The sequence below is a fragment of the Budorcas taxicolor genome, chromosome 18 (assembly GCF_023091745.1).
Source record: "Budorcas taxicolor isolate Tak-1 chromosome 18, Takin1.1, whole genome shotgun sequence".
NCBI classification, from domain to species: domain Eukaryota; kingdom Metazoa; phylum Chordata; class Mammalia; order Artiodactyla; family Bovidae; genus Budorcas; species Budorcas taxicolor.
In genome coordinates, this window is record NC_068927.1 from 48,085,613 (window position 1) to 48,107,781 (window position 22,169).

The 22,169-nt window shown below is 37.4% G+C and overlaps 1 protein-coding gene and 1 long non-coding RNA gene across 2 annotated transcripts; both read left to right on the forward strand.

Moving 5' to 3' along the window:
* The first annotated feature begins 403 nt into the window (after positions 1-403).
* Positions 404-18,256, forward strand: LOC128063637 (uncharacterized). The gene is made up of 3 exons (XR_008200907.1): positions 404-456; positions 8,301-8,522; positions 18,163-18,256. It is a non-coding gene; the product is annotated as an uncharacterized LOC128063637 (long non-coding RNA).
* A 512-nt stretch (positions 18,257-18,768) lies between these two features.
* On the forward strand, positions 18,769-20,796 carry ZNF146 (zinc finger protein 146). The gene has a single exon (XM_052656438.1). The coding sequence runs from the start codon at positions 18,928-18,930 to the stop codon at positions 19,804-19,806; it is 879 nt and encodes a 292-aa protein (XP_052512398.1). The 5' UTR covers positions 18,769-18,927; the 3' UTR covers positions 19,807-20,796.
* Positions 20,797-22,169: the final 1,373 nt, after the last annotated feature.

Sequence of the window (22,169 nt, forward strand, 5' to 3'; positions counted from 1 at the left end):
CCACAGACAAGATGGCGTCCTCATACCCACAGGCTGGGCTTGGCCCGTTTGACACTGCCCTCGAAAGCCTTCAAAGAAAGGGGTTCCCTCTCCAAACCTTCCACCATGCCTGAATTTATCTTTCTCCAAGTCAGGATTACTCACTCTGAGAGCCTCATAATCACAGGAAGAGCCTGCCAAGTTGGCTGGGGGAAAGAGACAGAGAGACGTAGTGTCAACTAGCAAAGCCTTAAGGGAAATGTAGTCCAAGGCCGGGAAAGCGCGGTTGCTGTTGACAGAAGGTAATCAGATACCAGCCTGTGCTCGGCCACCGTGACCGTGCGGGCCGCGTCGTGAAGACTTCTGGGAGTGCTCACTCGCCCTCGGAGTGCGCAGGCGCAGCGCATCGAGTGGACATTTTGGTCTTTGTCCGCGGGTCAGTCCGGCCCCTGGGTCCACGTGGCGCGAAAATAGGAGGTGGGATGTGGGCGTCTTGGGCCGATGGGGTCGGGGAGGTTGAAGGGAAGGATTCCGGATCTATTGGGGTGCGGTGCGAGAGTGTGGAGTGGGTTTAAGAGCTGCTGGCCTACATGTAGGGTGGGGGTGGGGGCCTCTGGGGAGGGTTCGAGCGATGCGTGACCCTGAGTTTGACCGCAAATTTGACCGGATGTTTGAGATTGTTGAGGGAGAAACGGGGTACGGGATTGTATGGCTGCTTCTCAGAGATGTAGGAGACCGGCACTGAGAGAATAACATCCGAGCGGCACTTCCCTTGTCGAAAGTGCTGATGATTAACGGTGCCATCTTTCTGGAACATCTTCTTTACTTGAAGATTGAAGGTCTATCAAAGCTAAGTGGTAAATAATTTTAAAATGGGTTTTGGTATAAAAGTGCTTTTCCTTTTAATTGGGGAGAAGGCAAATCACTGGTTTTTTTTTTTAAACAATATTTTAAAGGATAATTTTGTTAGAGGGAGCCTGCTTCAAATGGTCTCCAATGTCCTGATCTTTGGGGTCCTTTAATAGGACTCCTGTTAAGTCTTAGAGTAAAATATCAGCGTTCCGTTTTTAGAAGCAGTGTCCTATTGCGCAGAAGCCGAGAACTGGGGATTCAAGGGTTTGAGGTTCTAGATTCGGCACTGTTATCTTCGTTCTTTGAAAAAACTAATTCCTGCAATGTTTATCCATGAATCTGGACCAGTTAAATATCCTGACTGCTAAATGCGTTTTCCCGGGTTATGGATTTTGTGAAGTAACAAAGGTACTTTTTCTGAGAAATCTCCTACAGTTATCCTTCTTGTATTTTAAATAATTGGGTACCAAATCAATACCTACACATCAGTAGCTTTCAGATAGGCAAACAACTGCCAGTTACAAGGTATGATAGAGGAAAATCAGTATTTACAACAACAGTTTTTTAAAATTGAGGAATAAGCTTAAGAAACTACCGGAAAAGAACTTTAAAATACTGCTGAAGGGCGTATTGTAAGATAGGAACAAAAATAGTGTTTTTCATGTTATCCCAATAAAAGTATCCACAAATTTTTTTTTTAGGAGGGGGACCTAGATTAAGCTGATTCTGGACTTCATATGGAAAAATAGACAAGCTAGAATAGCCAGTAAAACTCAAAAAGAAAAGCAGTTGGGGTGTGGGAACCCAACAGTAACATTTTAGCCTTTTTTTTTTTTGGCGCACTGCTGAGTTTGTTAGTTCCCCAGCCAGGGTGTGGATTGAACCCACACCCTGGGCAGTGAAAGCCCGGAGTCCTAACTGCTGGACTACCAGGGACTTCCCCTGATGGTATAACATTTTAAATCCTCAGAAATTAAAATAGTATTGGTATTAGAAGGAAACAGGCCTATGAAGGGTAATTCAGCAGTATATATAATAACTACTTTTCTTTTTGACCTAGTTATTTTACAGATGGAAATTCATTCTACAAATGTACCTGAATTTACATGAAGTGATACAGGTACAGTGTTTCACATAGGAAAAGATTAGGAACAATGCATGTCCATCAGTAGGAGATTGAATTTGAAAAAGAATGGCTAGGTCTATGGGCATAACTGAATTTCTTTGCTGTTCATCTTTAACTAACATGTCATTGATAGTCCACCTATACTCCAATATAAAATAACAATTTAAAAATACAGAAAGAGAGAAAAAAATTCCTCAGAAATAGAAATAGTATAGTTATTCTTACTGTTCCTGGTAAAAATTTCTGAAAGATTCAGATATGCAGATGCTCTTTTGAAATTGCTGTGTTTAAGCTTTTTTTTTTTGACATTTCCTTTTATAACTGGAATGAGGAAGTTAGAATTCTTTGTTCAGGTTACACTCATCTTTAGCAACTCATCACTGCCTCCTTTATGAGATTTTGTTCTTTGATTTCCATGATGGTTATTTTCCCATGGTTTCATGGTTAAGACAGAGCTTCTGGTGATATTTTTTACAGATCCTAATTGTGAGTTATTTTGGGTCAGACTACATCAGAGGTGATCTTCAAATTGCATACATAATAACATCAGGAGAGAAATATATGATTGATCCACCACTAGCGATTATATTTTCTCCTTTATGACCAAAATGTAATCTTTATGGTTTCATAATTTGCTCATTCTCGTCGATCATTTAATGAATGGTTTTAACACCAATAAATAATCCTTTAGCTGAATCAGCAGTAATTTCTTCAGGCTTGCAAAGTGATGATTTTCTAGTTTTTTCATTACTTTTACTTTTATTTGATTGGTACCTCAAATTGTATCAAATTTATCCTGTTTTTTTCTTCCTTAATCATCATTTTAAAGTTGTCCTCTTATAGCTAGGTTTCTTTCTGATAGTCATAGTATCACAATTTTAGTCAGTGGGCCTTCCTTCTTGCTAACTCCTGTCTCATTTTAACTTGCCACCATTTAACTTTGAAAGCTTCTTCCACTCCAGGCCCACCTTGTACCTTTTCTCCCAAACTTGGAATTGGCCATTTCTCCAAGGAGCTCTGGTTCCTTTTACTGGAGAATGGTATTGGACACCAAGATCTGGATGCTAGATGCTCTCATTGCTGCAGAGGTAACATTGTTTCAAGGCCATTTCATAGACAGAATGAGTAAACCCATTTTTAAAAATCATGAGTTCATACTAGTATTTCTAATTCAGTTTAAATGTTTCAGGATTTTTACCTCAATAGCTCCTAATTGTATTTTATGGTAAAAAAATTTTGGAGTAGGTTAATACAAGTATGGGCTTATTTGCTTTACTCTGCAATTTCAAAATAACTGAAAATAGTTATAATAATGTTGGTAGTGTAATAACCATAAATGTACTGTATCCTGTGAAAATTTTCTTTGTGGCTGTTTTTGCCCTTCCACTGAGTACACTAAAGATGTAGAGTCAAAGTTCTCTGTTTTAAAGTCATTGGAAATAAATCCTTGTTTTGAGGAATTATGTTAATTTACAAGTTAATGCACAGTTGAGTTCATGTATTTCAATTTGTTTCCAGTTTAGGGACTGCTTTTTAAGAAATGAATTTGATTATATAAAAAAGTAGATAATGCATTTCAACAAAAACTCTATCTCATAGAGAGATCTCATTTTGCTCTCCTCCCTGTCACATTCATCTCTGTCCCAATTTTTTAAAAAATAGTTTTTTTTTGTTGTTTATCTTTCAAATAGAGTCTGTATTTGGTGGGCCATTCGTGTATATTTATTCTTCCCTCCTGTCCCCAGTCCTTATGTAAAAGATGGATTCTGTACATTCCTCTTTTTTGTCACTTCACAGTATATCCCGGAGATACCCTTTCTTAATCATATACATGATTTTTAACTGCCTTGTGTGTGTGTGTGTGTGTGTGTGTGTACTGTAGTTGATTCTGCTGTTGGACATTTGGGTTATTCCTAATCTTTTGCTGTTACTAATTACTTGGCAGTAATGAGTAATTTTTCACCTCTGTCATTTTGTGCTTATGAAAGGTTCTCCGGCGTTGGCAGGAGGATTCTTTACCACCACTAGCGCCACTTGGGAAGGCCCTTGATTATCTAAAGTGGATTGCTGCAAGTGGAATTGCACATAGGGCTAAGTAGTTTCTTAGCCCTTTTGTTCTTATCTGCAAGAACACTTCTCTTCCTAGAACCTTACCGTCAGAGTGTAGTGTTGAATGTTTTATTTTTTTGCCAAAAGTATGAGTGAAAATTGATATCTAAATGTAGATTTAATTTACATCTCTATTATGGGTGCGGTTGAGTACCTTTAAAGGCCACATGTACTTATAAGGGAACTGTCCATATCCTTTTCCTCGTTTTACTATAGAGTGCCTCTTCCTTCTAGGAACTGTTAAATTACATTAGAAAGGTTAGTCCTATGTGAGATGAGTTGCAGGTTTTTTTCACGTTTTAAATTTGTGTTTTGATATTGTTCAGTGGTTGTTTCTTTTTAAGAATCATGTGGAATCAGGAAGTTTTTGTTTTTATGTTAGATTTATCAGTTAGTTAAAATGATGTTAGTTAATTGGTCTTTTCATTTATGGTCATGCTGCTAAGTCACTTCAGTCGTGTCCGACTCTGTGCGACCCCATAGACAGCAGCCCACCAGGCTCCGCTGTCCCTGGGATTCTCCAGGCAAGAACACTGGAGTGGGTTGCCATTTCCTTCTCCAGTGCATCAAAGTGAAAAGTGAAAGTGAAGTCGCTCAGTTATATCTGACTCTTAGCGACCCCATGGATGGCAGCCTACCAGGCTCCTCCATCCATAGGATTCTCCAGGCAAGAGTACTGGAGTGGGGTGCCATTGCCTTCTCCCATTTATGGTCATAGAAAGCCTTTCTCACTCCAAGTTTCATCTTTACTTTCAAATCCTTACAGGGTTGTAATTTTTATGGGTTTTCATATCCTAGCATATGATATTTAGGTATGCATCCAGGTTTATATTTTTTTCCAGTAGGCTACCCAGTACTTCAACACCATTTATTAATGTTAAAAGACCTTTAACTCTACTATTTTAAGATTCTTTATTTTGATCATATAGTAAATTTTCATGTATTTGGTCTGTTTCTGGACTTTATATGCTCATCCATCTTCTAGTCTGTATTCATGTACCCATATTTATCTTTTTAGTGTGTGAGCTTTATGATTTTGTTTTAATATCTAGTATAGTTGGTCTCCTGTTATTGCTTATCTCTTTCAGTTTCTTAACTATTCTCATTTATTTTTCTATGTAAACTTTAGAATAAGCTTGTCCAGTTCTAGGAAAAAGCTAATTGATATTGCATTAAATTTTGTAAAATAATTTTAGGGAAAGGCACTATAGTGTTGGATATTCCTGTGTGTGTACATATTGTGTGTTGTATATATGCTAGTTTCCTTTTGGGTCTTGTAGAGTGTCTTAAAATTTTCTTCATATAAATTTTAGACACTTTTTACTTAATTTATTTCTAGGTCCTTTATTACATTGCTGTTATGAATGGAGTCTTTGTTGTGGTATATAATATAAAGCTTGTTGGTTTCTGTAAGTTAATTTTATTCCCTGCTCAACCTATTATTGTTTATAATTACATTTAAATGTAATTATTTAAAACGAGACTTTGGGCATCCTTATCTTTATTTAGAATTTAATAGAAATGCCCTCAATGTTTTTGCATTAGATAAGATGCTGGCTTTTGTGGTCAGATGTAGATTATGATGACCTATATGTGTAAATATTACTCCTCCTGCCTGGATCTCTGGGGGTGTGAGTAGAAATAAAAAGTTTAAAACTGAGACCACTGCCAAGCCTCATACAACAACCAGGAAAGATCACATTAATCAAGGAAATAAAAATCTCTCTAAACTCTGATAACTACAGTCTTTGAAATATCAAACAGAACAAAAATAAGATACCCATTCATATTCTGTTTTTCCATTTCCTGCTTTTGGGTGACCGTTTTGTAACTCACTTTCTCCATTTATCTTTTGTGTTCTTTTTATAGCTTTTGTTTGCTTAAAGTTTTTGTCTTTTTCAAAAAATAATTTTGTTACATTATTTTTCTTTTTTTATGTATTTGTGGCAGTAATTTTCAGGTGAGTTTAATTGTTGGAAAATTCTGCTGTTGATTGCCACTGTTTTTCTTAAAGCCTCCTTGTATAGACACAAAGTATTTGCCATGTTTGTAGGAGGTAGATTTTCCTAGACAAGTACCAGGAAAAGAGAAACATAGTAGCATTCTGTACTTCAAGGCTCTCCTGCCTCTTCTAGTGTTTAAAAGCTTCCTCCTGTTCTTTGGCTAGCTGACCCTAACTTGGTTGAGGCCGACCTCTATCTTTCTCTTTTCTGTTTCCCATAAATCTTCATAGTAGTTGCCTTCCAGGATGATGCATTTACTTTTAGAGGTTTCTAAATCTGGGGTCACCCCACGCCTAAGTGCTTTTTAAGTCTGTTCTGCTTCCCCTGCAGTCTTTTTCAGTTTAATCTAGGTTTTACTCTCATTGATTCTGTCTTAGAGTAAGACTCACTCTGTAAGGAAATATTAGCTGTGGATTTCTGAACTCGCTAAGTCCTTAGACTCTCCCTCAGCATTCCTAGTTCTTCATAGGCTTTTTTGCAACTCACTCTGTAGGCCCCCTATGTGGGTTTTCCTTTGGTAGAGATAACATGGAGTTTGGGTGTTGTTGGGTTTTTTTGTCATGAGTCTTGTTGATGACCACAGTTCTCACTCAGGGTGAATTCCTCATTCTGAGAATGAATCTTTCCTGGTTATTTCTGAAGTCTGCTACCTTAAGGAACTCTCACCATTATCTTAGTCTCTCTTGCTACGCTGTCACACATTATTGTCCTTCCTGTACCACCTCTGCTATTTTAGGTTTTGGGGCCACACTGACATATAATTTAGAGTTAAATTCTCTCTACTACTTTCAGTACAGGTGTAATGTATGGGTAGCTGCTTGCCCCTTACTCTCCTCTTCCCATTAACCCATTTTGCTTAATATTTTGTATGGTTTTAAGGAAAAGTACTTAAAAGATTGAAACTAAGCAGTCACCTTGCTCCTGTGAAATGTTTCCTTGTCTCCTTGACCATTGGTGTTCCTAGGATTCTGTCCTTGACCATTCACATACTGTGTATGTTCTCTATAAGCAATCACATAACATTCCACCTATCTTCTGCAGCAGTTATAGTCTGACAGCTGACAGATTGCCATTTCCATTCTAGGCTGTTCTGAGCTCCCTGTTTATGTATGCAGTTGCCTAATGGATATATTTGCCTGCATGTTCCTTAGAAACCTGACACTCTGAATGTCCAGATCAAACTTGATCTTCTTGCAGGTTGTTTCTAGGCAGCCCACACTCTCATGTTTATCTCTGTGTACATTACTATTTAAGTCATGCTCTGAGCCTTCCATCTGCCATACCCCAGTACAAGTTGGTGACTGTGCTTTTTCACCATGCATGGTAGATAGAGTGTATAAGTAGTAACTTGTATTTTTTAGGATTTTGCTTTTTTTTTTTTAAGTAATTTCAACTTTATAGAAAAGCTGCACGTACCCTTTCTAGAGAAGAGTGCAATGTACAGAGAAGTCCCATATACACTTTACCCAAATTCACCATTTACTTTTTAAATTGCCTTATTTTTCCTTCTCTAATTCTCCAGAAATGTGTAGGTTCTTTTGCACTATTTGAGACTAAGTTGTATACTGCTCCCTTTATCTATAAATACTTCAGCATAAATTTTCTAAGAACAAGGACATTCTTATACATCATCGTGGTATAGTAATCAAAATCAGAAAATATAATATTAATACTATTATTTCAAAGTCTATATTCAGATTTTTGTCTATTGTTCCAATAATGTTCATAACTCTTTGTTGTTGTTGTTTTGAATGTGTGGGTGAACATATTTATGGGACATTTTTAATATATAGTTTCATTTAGAGTATATTGCAATCAAATATTAGGAATCCAGGAACGCTTTTTCAGTTTTTGTTCCTAAATACTGTTAAGAACAACTTTATCCATGTGACTTAGTTGTGATAGGCATATGTTGTTCTAGATAATGAATATTAAATTTCATCCAAGAGTCAGGGTCACAGTTAAAATCATACTTAGGAACCTACGTAGAAGTGTGGTGCTAGAGAATAGTAGCAGCCAGTCATGTAAGATGTGAACAGCTTTTCTTATGTAAGTCAAATTCTCAAAATGAATTGCCCCTTTCTTCCTCCATTTCTCAGTGTGTGGAGCCTTAAATGGTTTAATGGGTATATGGCTTTGAAATTCTGGATCCAGATAGTACCTTTTCTCATATAGTTGTATATGCTTTAAGCTCTTAAGGCAAAAAGTTATTACTTTATTCTTTTTCACAGGGTCACTTCCTTGTGCACCGTCCTCATCCTTCAGAAGGCCGGGAGGCCCCAGGGCTCAGCCAAGTTCTAGGAGAGAACTTTGGCTCCAGCATTAACATTCTAGTGCTGTGTCATTTCCCCAGTAGCAGGTTGTGAACTGATCAGGCTGGATGTGATCCTCTGTTGAAGCACGAAGACGAACTCTGGATGGTGGAGAAAGAAGTGGAAAGGAAGTTTGTTCAGGTGAGTGCATCACAACCAGGCACATCACAATTGTTCAGTCAGCGCTTCTGAAAAGCTTTGTTACCAGCCCTAGTCTTAGAGTGAGTCTTTAGAAACCTGAAGGACATTTCCAGTCATTATTTTTTCTTTTAGTAGTCGATCCCTTTAATCAGATTCTAGAGGGCCAGGTGCCCTTCTTATTTTTATTCTGCGTGTCAGCCCTTCACACTTCATTCCCTCTGCCTCTCTGTGATTGCTCTGTCTTCCATGATAGCCTCGGTCTCATATCTCCTGGTGTGTATAGTCTCTTTTCCTTGTGAGTTGTCTTTTAATGTTAGGTTTACATATTGTCTGATATTTAGTTTCCTTTTTGCTGCTGCTGCTGCTAAGTCGCTTCAGTTGTGTCCGACTCTGTGCGACCCCAGAGATGGCAGCCTACCAGGCTCTTCTGTCCCTGGGATTCTCCAGGCAAGAACACTGGAGTGGGTTGCCATTTCCTTCTCCAATGCATGACAGTGAAAAGTAAAAATGAAGTTGTTCAATTGTGTCCGACTCTTTGCGATCCCATGGACTGCAGCCCGCCAGGCTCCTCTGTCCATGGGATTTTCCAAGCAAGAGTACTGGAATGGGGTGCCATTGCCTTCTCCAGTTTCCTTTTTATTACTTACCAATTTCTCTCATTTTTCAGTGGTTAAATGCTTCAGCATCCTATTTTACATCTGTAATCACACTTCCTGTTGTCTTCTTATCTAGTTCCCCTATTATTGTATCAATAAACTCCTGCCTCCTTCCCTTCTGCCCCAGTGTACCTCTTTTCAGAAGTTTCTGCTGTAGAAATCAGTTCTGCTTTTTTGCTATGTGTGTGTGTATAGATGAATGGATGGATGAGTCTGTATTTATTATTTAACACAGTACATGAATTTGTAAAAAATTTTTGAACATCAGTGAAAATATCTGACCTTTGGTCCTATAGTTCTTTCTCAAAGCTGCAATCACTTAAGAGTTTCACATGGATTCTTCTTGAGGTAGTCTGTGGATAAATAAGCATATATTAATGTATCTGTGGTACAAATACAAATATATATATAAGCACTCAGTCTTTTCATTTAAATGATGGTATGTATTCTATTGTGTACATAGTTTTCTTCTTTTCTCCATCAACACTTAATTCATTTAACCTGCCTCTAATGGACATTTAGGTTGTTTCCAGACTTGTGTGAGTGAAGATGCAAGTCAGTATACTTGTTTATATTGCTTTGCAGAGATGTGCAGATACAGTTACATCCTAATTTAAGTAGAAATGCTCAGTCAAAGTTAAGTTTATTTATAGATTTGATAGAAATAGGCACATTGTTCTGAAAAGAAGTAAACCAATTTACATGTCTACCAACATGGTATATTGATATATTCAATAAGTATTTCCTGCATGATTTATATTTAGCACCATTTCAGGTACTAGGGAAATGTTAGTGAACCAAGCAGTCAAAAATTCCTCCCTCTTGAGGTCTACATTCTAATTGGGGAAGACAGACTATGAGTAAATAGGTAAAAAATGTATTCTATGAGATGGTGGTGAGTCCTATGAAGAAGAATAAAGCAAGGAAAACTTGCATAGTGAGGGCCAGTTGGAGGTTATAACTTTAAATAAGTTAGGGAAAGGTCTCATTAAGAGAGTAACATTTAAGAGTATGAGAGTGCAGTATGCAGTATTTGGTGGAAGAGCATTCAGCCAAAAGGAACAAAAAGTCTTAAAAGCCCTGAGGCTGGAGCTTCCTCTTAAAGAAATAGTGATGAGGGCAGTGGGCTTGAGCAGAGTGATAAAGGGTTTGGTTAGGTAACAGGCCAAATCAAAGACTTTGGCCTTTATTCTGAGTGATTTGAGAGGCCATCAAAGGTTTTTGAGGTGAGGAGTGAAAAGATCAGAATTAAATTTGAGCCGCTATAAAGAAATATAGTATAGGGGGCCAAGGCTAGGAGATTAATGTGAGTGATCACTACTGCAGTGATCTAGGTAATAGTTAAAGGAATAGTTGAAAGATTGACTAATTATATGTTGGATATGAGAGAAAGAGAAGTTACTGACGACTTAACTAGACGAGGATGAGACAAGAAGACTTCAGGAATTTTGGGAGACCGAGCAAGGATTTTCTTATGGACTTGTTAATTGTGTCCTGTCTACCTATCCATCATCTAAGTGCATATTCAGGTAGGCAGTCAGGAATCTAGGGAGCTGGAAAGTCAGGAATTTAGGGAACCTAGAAAGTTGAGATGTATATTTTGCTATACTGACAAGCTGCTTTAATCAGTGGTGGTGTCTGTATATCCTTGCTCAGTTCTACTTTTCTTACCACTCAGAGATGCCATTGTGTCCAAGTCTCCTGCATCCAGCCTGCATTCCTAGATTCTGTTGTTAGAAACTAGGAGGTGGTGATGTGACCCCCTGAGACTGTGCCGTTTGATTTTGGAGAGTGTTGTGCATAAGAGCTCTTCCTAAAAACAGCAGTGACAGCTGCCTACTCATATTCTTCCTAGTAGGACATTAGAATTATAGCTATTTCCTACTTTTACCAACAATGCAGTTTTTCCTTTTTGTCTTTATCTTTCTCCTTCTCAGACAAAGTGAGCAGAGATGTCTTTTTGGTTTTTTTGGCTGTACTTTGAGGCTTATGGGACCTTAGTTCCCCAGCCAGGGATTGAACCTGGGCCCTTGGCAGTGAGAGGGCGGAGTCCTAACCCCTGGACCATCAGGGAAATCCCAACATGTCTTTATTTTACCGTTTTAGAGGAAAAGATCTGCTTATGATTGAGTCACTCTTCTAGGAGTTCTTTCCAGATTCAGCTTTATGGGTGCTTTTGTTGCTTTATCTAAGTGTTTCCCCATCTTTTGCTTTTTTCTCCCCCTTCACTCTATCCTCTTATTGGACATGTCTTCTGGAATTCTGCATTCTGCCTTTCCTCTTTCCTTTTATAAATTAATTCTCAGAAATGACTCATTCATTCTGAAGTTAGAAGTAAAAGGAAAGTAAAGTGAAGTCGCTCAGTTGTGTGTTGACTCTTTGCGATGCCTACCAGGCTTCTCCATCCATGGGATTTTCCACACAAGAGTACTGGAGTAGGTTGCCATTTCCTTCTCCAGGGGATCTTCCCAACCCAGGTCTCCCCCATTGTAGGGCAGATACTTTACCATCTGAGCCACCAGGGAAGTCCCAAGCTTTCTATAAATATCTTTATTTTTCCACTTCCAGCCTTTCTGTCTTGTCCACCATAATTTTACCTATTTATGGGATAAACAATTATCCAATTGTGACTTCATTTTCATTGTGTTAGACAGAGGTTTCAGCTCATTATTTCAGGTCCAGATGTCACATCAAATTAGGTCTAGATCATTTCCTTTCTCTTGGTCCTTGTGACATGGTCAGTCAAGCCTTTTAAAAGATACAGTTTAATCAGGAGAGGACATATTAAGCCTGTGGGTGTAATGTGAACATATTTCCTTCTCTATATAAAATTATTTGAATCTTGGCCTTTGATTATAAAATTCCCTACTTTTTCATTTCCTGATTATTTAAACCTGTTATTTAATTCCTCTTCTATCGATCTACCATATGATTGTCCATCCTGCTTCACATTTTGCACAGAAATTCAAAAGTCTGTAGTAAACATCTTACATGTTTTTTACTTTTATGTGTGGAATCTATCATATGGATCTGTTGAAAGGAAGGGCAGTATTTTATTTTTTCTGTCTGAAATTTTGATTACACATGCAGTAACTTATTAAATAGTCTGAATTATTGTAGAAAGATTTTTTTAGATCTGTTCTTAACATCTTCAAACAGTAAAAACATTGAAAGAAGAGTACATTGATCTACTGTATATCCACCACATAGATTCAGTAATATGTATTTTGCCATGTTTGATGTATCTGTTTCCTAGTGCATGAGTATTGTGTGCATTGAAACAGCATGACATTTAACTCCTAAATAATGAAGTTTGCATTTTCTAAAAATAATGTTAACGGGGGGGGTCCGCATAACAGAAATACTGTTATCATACCTTCAGTTCACTTCAGTCACTCAGTTGTGTCTGACTCTTTGCAACCCCATGAACTGCAGCACGCCAGGCCTCCCTGTCCATCACCAACTCCTGGAGTTTACCCAAACCCATGTCCACTGAGTTGGTGATGCCATCCAACCATCTCATCCTCTGTCATCCCCTTCTCCTCCAACCTTCAATCTTTCCCAGCATCAGGGTCTTTTCAAATGAGTCAGCTCTTCACATCAGGTGGCCAAAGTATTGGAGCTTCAGCTTCAACATCAGTCCTAACAGTGAACACCCAGGGCTGATCTCCTTTAGGATGGACTGGTTGGATCTCCTTGCAGTCCAAGAGATTCTCAAGAGTTTTCTCCAACACCACAGTTCAAAAGCATCAAGTCCTTGGCACTCAGTCTTCTTTATAGTCCAGCTCTCATATCCATACATGACTACTGGGAAAACCATAGCCTTGACTATACGGACCTTTGTTTGACAAAGTAATGTCTCTGCTTTTTAATATGCTGTCTAGGTTGGTCATAACTTTCCTTCCAAGGAGTAAGCGTCATTTAATTTCATGGCTGCAATCACCATCTGCAGTGATTTCGGAGCCCCCCAAAATAAAGTCAACCACTGTTTCCACTGTTTCCCTATACTTTAGATGATTAATATTATGTAATAATATTTAGATTTCCCCAGTTGCCTCCAAAATACCTTGTATAGCTTTTTTGTCTTTAATGCCAGAATCCAGTCAAGGTTTAAATGTTGGATCTGGTTATTGTCTTTTTAATCTTTAAATGGTAAACTGTCCTCTCCTTTATTTCCCCCTTGATTTTGCCCCTTGTATTTAAAAAAATTGTCAGCCATCCAAAGAAAAAAGGAGTACAGCCATTACTGCAGTCCAGCATCTCAGATTATAGTTAGTATACTGACTTAGCTATGCAGAAATTTGGGTTTAGAAATACTTCATATGAAACACTTATTTTAAGAAAAGTGAAGTGTGATTGTGAATAGAAGTTAAGGGAAAGATGTTTAGAAGTACAAGACAAGATTGGAGAAGTCTTTAGGAGCCTGTTACTGGAGCTGATTCCAGGAGGTTCTATAGATTATAAGAAGCCTAAGATATAGGAAGGGGTTGGGTTAAACCGAGGGATATAAGGAACGTAATATGCCTAACTGTGATTCATTGATTGCATACCTAACATGCTTGGTAGGCTTTTTCTCAGGGCCTCTGAACTTAACCATTACTTAGAATGCTCTTCCTCCACACATCTGTAAGGATCACTCTCTTTGTTCCTTCAGGTCATGAATCTTAACCTTCTCAGAAGCTGTTCTGTCTGAAACTATAACTCTTTATCCATTCCCTAATTTTCTTCCATAGCAGTTAAAACTTGTTAACAAACCTTCTCTTTTTTTTTTTTTTCTGTCCACTAGAATGTAAACTTGATGGGTGCAGAAAGTTTTGTCAGTGTTGTTCAGTGCTTTTTATCCTTGGAGCTTAGAACTATGCCAGACTCACAGTAAGAAGAAGGTAGAAGAAGGTATTTGTTGAATGAATAATGAGAAATGTTTTGAGCATCAATTCCCAAACTTTTTGGTCTTAGGAACTCTTCACATTTTCTTTTTTAATTAAAAAAACAGCTTTATTGAGATGTATTTCAGATAACATAAAATTTACCCTTTTGGGAATATACAGTTCAGTGTTTTTTAGTATATTCACAAAGTTGTGTAATTATCACCATTATCACATTTTCCTCATCACAGAATGTAACCCATTACCCATGAACAGTAGCATTTATAGTCAGTCCTAAAACTTGAGGCCCTCCAAAGGGCTTTGGTTTATTATGTGGACGTTTATGTTTATTTAATGTAAAATTGAGAAACTTTTGAAAACATTTATTAATTTAAAAAACTCAAATAATAATCTCATTACAGATAAATTTACTTAAATTACAATTCTTTTTTTTTTTTAATTTACTTAAATTACAATTCTTAAGTAACAGTTTTCCGAAATAAGAGTTTAGTGAGAAGAGTGGCATTGTTTGCATGTTTGTGGAGCAGTGTTTTAATAGCCTTTTCAGATAATTGTGAATATTCTTTGGTACTATACTAACACTTCACAAGTGGTAATTTTTTCAAGATTAGCCACAATGTGAAATTTGAAATTATAACAGATTTTTCTGTTCTCTTACACAGTATCCATTTATCTTAAACTTTGAATGGATTTCTGACCCATGCGTGATTTTGTAACATCATGCATTATGTGCTTAGTTGCTCAGTTGTGTCTGACTCTTTGTGATCCCGTGGACTGTAGCCCACCAGGCTCCTCTGTCCATGGGGATTCTCCAGGCAAGAATACTGGAGTGGGCTGCCATGCCCTCCTCCAGGGGATCATCCCAATCCAGGGATTGAACTCAGGTGTCCCACATTGCAGGCAGATACTTTACCCTCTGAGCCACCAGGGAAACCCATCATGCACTAGCCAGTTGAACTGCAGCTCTTTCAAATGTTGACATGGGGACCTTCCTGGGTGACTTAGCTGGTAAAGAACCTGCTTGCCAGTGCAGGAGACACAAGAGATCACCAGTTCAATCCCTGGGTCAGGAAGATCCTCTGGAGAAGGAAATGGCAACTTGCTTCTGTATGCTTGCCTGGAAAATTCCATGGACAGAGGAGTCTGGTGGGCTACAGTCCATGGGGTTGCAAAGAGTCAGACACGACTGAACACACAAGTGTTGATGTAACTCATACAATATCAAAACGTCATATTTTGTTAACATTACCAGTCTCATTAGAAAAGTCTTTGGAAGTTTCAATCACATGGTGGAGGAAACAGGTTTTCCAAAATCCTGATTTTTACTTCTGTTTGAGAACTTAAATTCTATCATTGGCAGCATATACTATCAATTATTTTCCTTGAGATGATTCTCTTTTTGTCTGAAGAAAGTTTGTGCCAAACAATGCCCAAGTCTTAATAACCATAGTTGGTAAAGCATTTATTAATTGTTTAAAGCAAATTAATGGTACAGCATGAAATAAAGTAAAAAATGGTGCTTCATGGGTAAAGTGGCTAGGTTTAGCTCACAACTTAATTTGTTTGCCCAAGTGCTTTCCCTTGAGACAACTGTCATCCTCTTGTGTACAACAGAAGTATATGTGTATATGTATAAAATTAATATTCTTTATAGTTTTTGCTTTTCATGGATTTGATACTCACTACACTTTTTGTTTGCTTGATTTTCCTATACTAAAGCACAGATTTCCTATTCAGAATAGTTCAAAGCCTTCTCAGTACTAGTTTCCACGTTGTTACATGCATTGGGAAATCTCCATTTTTCCCTTTGGGGACAATAAGTCTAGAATTCTTGTCCTCTTACTTCAGTGTAGACCAGGCTGTACTCTGACCTGATAGTCATCTCTTACCTTGTAGCTTTTCATCACTATTAACATAGAAATGACTTCATTTTTTACCCCCCTGTACATCCCCTCATTTTTGGATTCTATATCTGTTACCATCTCTGTCTACTGATTTTGGTGGAACACATCTTCTAATAGCATCCTGGGAGAAGAGGTGCATTTTGGGCATTTGCATAACTGAAAAATGCCTGTACTTGACTGTCTCATTAGATTGATAGTCTAAGCTTAGATTTTTTTCAATCAGAATTCTGTCTTCTAGCTTCCTGTCATTCTGTTGGGAAATTTTATTCTCTTTTCTTTGAATGATGTATGTTCTTTCTTTTGAAAGCATTTTTTGCCTCCTTGCTGTTTTGAAATGTCCCAGTAATGTGTCTAGATATTCATCTTTTATTATTCATTGTGCAGGGTACCAAGTGCACCTTTCAAGACGTCTGGAGAGTCATGACTTAGAGGAGAGGACATTTTTTTGTTCTTTGAATATTTCCTCTAAGCCAGTTTCCCCCTTTCATTTTCTGGAACTTCTTTTACTTGGCTATTTTATTACTTTGGTTTATCCTTCAATGTGTCTTCTTATAACTTCTATCAGGAAATGACAGTTGTCACCTGTGCTTATATGTCATTGACCAAACAAGGCACCTGGCCATGCCTGAGTTTGCTAGAGTGAAGCAGTGCAATCCTTCTGCACTATGGAAACCCTGTTATTGGTGAATGGTAATACAGTTACCCTTACCTTACCTCTCACCCCACCCCATTGTCCCCAGTCTTAGTTTCTGAGGGAACTTTTTCTGTTTCTTGCTTCCAGAATGCTGTTACTGTTTCACTGATAAAATATCTTCTCATAACTGTCTGCAGTTGGTTTCAGGGTTTTGTTTGCTGTGCCTTACCTTTATTTCCTTAGAGTTTCTTACTGTCTTTCAATGTTGATCTTTCATGTTAGTGGGGTTTCTCTCCTGTGTGTGGAGTATTGGCTAAACAGTCATGTTTAAGAGTGATTCACTAAAAGGTAAGCTCTTTTGTTCCTGGGTGCTTCTAGTCAGTGGATAAAGAGTAGAGCCTAGAATGCCTCATGGACTTGGGGGTCTCCTTCTGAGTTACACTGTCTTACTCTCATGATCAGATGTGGCCAGGTCCTTTGTTTCACCAGAAAAAAATGACCACAAATAAGTATCATCTTAGATGGGAGGCATCCTATTTAAGTTTTTCACTGGCCTTTTAGTTTGTCCAGAAAAGGGTCCTTTCATATCCTACTCAAAGTTTCCAACACTTTTGGCATCAACTACAGAATGGAGCTGGGGTCTCACCATATTACATATACATCCCATTGCTTTCAGTATAGCACCTGTCATCTCATTTGTTGAGTGTCCCTGAGACTGAGGCTTCTGTGATTAAATTCCTGCAAAGAATAACTTTGACTTTGTGAAAGGAGTGGCCCTTTGTCCTCATGACTGACAGTAAGGGGCCAGCTGCAACTTAAACAAATTTTATTTTTACAGCAAATACTATTCCTTCTTTTGAGGTGCTTAAAATTTCCCTTCATTTTCTGAGTCTTTATGATATTTTGTGGCACAGGTTTGCTTGCTTAACCTCATTGTCCTCTTCTGCAGTGCCTTTATGTTATTTGAACTTCCTCAGCTCTTCTGTCGAAAATCCTCCATGTACTTTGTTATTAAAAAAAATGTTAATACCTGTGTGTATTGATGTTGCCTGTCATTCTTCTTTCTTGTGAGTTTGTGCCATTTTCCCTTTTCTTGTCCTTTGAATGGAATTTTAGAAGGAAGCAGTTGGCTTTTCCTTTCTCTTTTTCAGAATCCCTGGTAGACTTTCTCAATTTTATGTGGTTATCTTTTTATCCTGTTTGTTAATCCCTCATTTTTTGTTATATTCAATTTGCTGGATTATGAAGTTGTTATTTTTCAAGAGTTTTCTGAGCTGTTTGTATATATGTGAATGTTTAATTTTCAACCAGGTGTCCTATTCAAGGGTTTCCATCTCAAATTTAGTTGAAGACATTGATCATGAGGATTCTTTCATACTTTGAGCTAGTTCATCCCCCAAAGCACAATCTGAAATTTCATTACTAATAATGGGAAAATTCATAAATAATGATAACATAAAGCTAACATTTATGGGTGCTTACCATGTGCCAGCCACAGTTCTAAGCACGTTATACACTGACTGCTTTAAATGATGATTCTTTGTACTCCATTTTATTTAGAAGAAGCTTGAGAAGATGATGAACAGATAGATTGGCAACAAGACTTGGGAGACAAGTTGCATCCAGCTTCAATAAAGTACAGACAGAAAAAAGCAGTGACTAAGAAAATTGGAAAAGTGCTTCCTTTGATATCAGACTATCTTTTAAGGCAACAGCCTTTTCAACCTAGAGTTTGAAACACAATTTAGAGTTAGTTGTGTAGGAAAGAATCATCGATTTAAATAGTGTGGAAATCTTCCACAGCTTACTCCTTGTAGTGATAACCCTTTTTGTAAAAGGGTATAAAATCAGTGTGGAAATGCCTTCATTAAAAATTTGAACCCCACATGATATCAGAGCATTCATACTGGAGAGAAAACCTATGAATTTGCTGAATGTGGGAAAACTTTCATTTGTATGTTGCACCTCATTCAATGTTGAAGTCAGGCTGGAGAGAAATCCTGTGCTTCTAAAGAATATTGAAAATCCTTTACCTAGATAACATCTCATTGAGCAGAAGAAAATTCATACTGGAGAGAAATCAGTGAAGGTTATAAATTTCACTGAATATTTAGAAAATTTAGAGTTAGAAAGCTCTGAATGTACTGATGATGATAAAGTTTTCTCTCGAACCTTATCTCTTACTCTACATTTGAAAGGCCATACACAGAGAAGCCCAGCACATGTAAGAAATGTGGAAATACCTTCAGCTAAAAGTAAATTTTCATTCATCAAAAAATTCATACAGGAAAGAAACCTTGTGAATGTGGGAAAGCTTCCATTCAGATGTCACACCTCAGTCAGCAGAGAATTTGTAGTGGGGAAAACCCCTTTGCCTGTAAGGTATGTGGGAAAATCTTCAGCCACAAATCAACTCTTACTGAGCATGAGCATTTTCATAATAGAGAGAAACCTTTTGAATGTAATGAATGTGGAAAAGCATTCAGCCAAAAGCAGTATGTCATTAAACATCAGAACACCCATACTGGAGAGAAGCTTTTTGAATGTAATGAATGTGGAAAATCCTTTAGCCAGAAGGAAAACCTTCTTACCCATCAGAAAATTCACACTGGAGAAAAACCTTTTGAGTGTAAGGACTGTGGGAAAGCTTTCATTCAGAAGTCAAACCTCATCAGGCACCAGAGAACTCACACAGGAGAGAAGCCCTTTATATGTAAGGAGTGTGGGAAAACCTTCAGTGGCAAATCAAACCTTACTGAGCATGAGAAAATTCATATCGGAGAGAAACCCTTCAAGTGTAATGAATGTGGAACAGCTTTTGGTCAGAAGAAGTACCTCATAAAACATCAAAATATTCACACTGGAGAGAAACCTTATGAATGTAATGAATGTGGAAAAGCCTTCTCTCAGCGAACATCACTTATTGTACATGTGAGAATTCATTCAGGTGATAAGCCGTATGAATGCAATGTATGTGGAAAAGCCTTCTCTCAAAGTTCATCTCTTACTGTACATGTGAGAAGCCATACAGGTGAGAAACCCTATGGTTGTAATGAGTGTGGGAAAGCTTTCTCGCAGTTCTCAACCCTTGCTCTACATTTGAGAATACACACAGGTAAGAAGCCTTATCAGTGTAGTGAATGTGGGAAAGCTTTCAGCCAGAAGTCACACCACATTAGACACCAGAAAATTCATACCCATTAAAATCCTGTGGATATCATGAAAGGTGTTCATCAGGAATTTACACCTTATAACACATCAGAAATAATCATTCTGAAGGAAGGCATCACAAATGAGGGAAGCAAAAGCTAAAAACTTAAAGGACACCAGAGAATTCATCTTGAAGAGAAAGACATTTGTGTGATTAAAATCCTGTATCCAATAAAAAACATACTGCAAAGGTAATACTGAAAACTTTAGATGCATTTCCACTAAAATTGGGAGTGGAAAACATTTTTATGATTGCCATCTGCATGAATTTGGAGATATTCACCAGTGTAATAAAAACAAAGCTATAAGTATTAGAAAGAAAGAGACTTCTATGGTATTGATTTAGCAGAACAGAAGAGATTCTGCAAAAACCTATGCATTTATTAGAATTTATAATATAGAAAAGGCATCAGGAGCTGAGAAGCTAATGAGACTATTTTAAAAAGTGCTTTGGAGGTAATTTGTTCTCCAAGGGGGGGAAAAATAAAACATGAACTATACACAAAGATAAGGGGATTGGGTTAAAAGCAGAAGTATGAGAAAGCTATATAGTAAAATGGTTATGACCTTGGGAATGGGAAACATTCCTTATGGAAATTGAAAAATATCTAGCAATTCTACTCTGAGTTTGTATGCTCAGGAAATTATGTACCAGACTATTTACTGTGGCATGATTTGTAGTACTCATTAATTGGAAACAAATGCGCATCAGGAACAAAATGGAAAATACTTATGATGGAATAATGTATATCTGTAAAGTGTAATAAATGAGATCTATATGTATTAGAAAGATCTCAAAAGTCATGTTGAGGGGGAAAGAAAGTTGCAGAATGACATAATACGATGACATTTTTGTAAATTTGAATGAAAACTTCCTCACAGAATTTCAGTGCTATATATTGGTAATGGATACATAACATGTATGTATGTTTTTTAAGTGTTTTTGAAATGGGTTGGAAGGATACAGACCAAACTCTTGATAGTGGTTGCCTGTGAAGAGTGGAGAAGGGAAGGGAATGCGTGTGGGGGAGGGGGCTGTTAGAGGGGGACTTCAGTTTTATATATAAACATCAATTTCTCTTAAAAAAAAGACTGCAAAAAATATATTGAGATACTGGTTAATTCTGGATTGTGGTATATGGATATCTTGTCTTATTTTTTGTACTTTTCTGTATTTTTAAATTTTCTCAAAATTAGTAAGTATGGGGGTGAGGATGGGAACACTCTGTACCTATAGAAATTATGTTCTAATGGATTCATTCCCAATCAACTACTAAACTTTTTATAGGAAATATTTCTAAAATTTTATCAATGAGTGGATGGACTTGCTCTCTATGTAGTAGGAAATTATCTATTTTATTAAAATTAAAACTGACAGTATAATCCAAATGTTTTAATTTATTTATATCTTCATGTTTCTGACACTATTTTGTGACATATCATTTGAGCTTAGGAAGTTTTAAGAACATTTAGTTAAATAAAGATAAACATAGACTTCATATAATTTGTCTTTTTTCAGATAAACTGACTTTGGAATGACCATTTTACATCTTGTACATTTCTGTGGAAACAGCATATGTGTTAACAAGAAAGTTTTTGATTATTTTATTTTTGAAAAGAGAAAATCAGCATCCCAGAACATCCACAATTTGAATTAAATGTCAACGCTTGGATCTCAGTCTTAATCTGCAGGTTATTTCATTCTTCCCCTACTTTGACAAACACATCATTTTTGTTTTTGTTTTTCCCAGCTCTTCTGAGGTATAACTGACAAAATTGTAAGACATTTGAAACATACTGCGTGATGATTTGGTAGACATTGTGAAGGGAGTCTCCCTGTCAGGTTACTGTTTTCTTTTACAAAGGTGGAGAGGATGGGATGGGTATGGAAAAAGTGGTTCATACTCTGGGCAGGATTCTATTGTGTAAACCAATCCTTCCTGAAGGTACTTTTTATTCCCTTATCACAATATAAGTTGATATAAATAATATTTTAAGATTTTCTTGAATGGTGAACATCAGAAATACAGCATTTGAGGTTGACTTAAAACTGCTTTTTATAAAGCTCTTAAGGACTTCCCTCGCAATGCAGGGAATACTCCATGCTCCCAATGCAGGGGGCACAGGTTCTATCCCTGGTCTGGGATTCAATCCTGGTCTGGGAAACTAAGATCCTGCATGCTGCATGTCCAGAAAGGAAGAAAACCCACAACGTTACTGTGTTGTTATGTACTAATTTACTAGGGAATTACACCAGTTGTTTGTACACCGTTTAAAAACTGCCTCCAGGGGATTCACTAGTGGTCCAGTGATTAGGACTCTGCACTTAGCACTGTCAAGGGTGTGGGTTCAGTCCC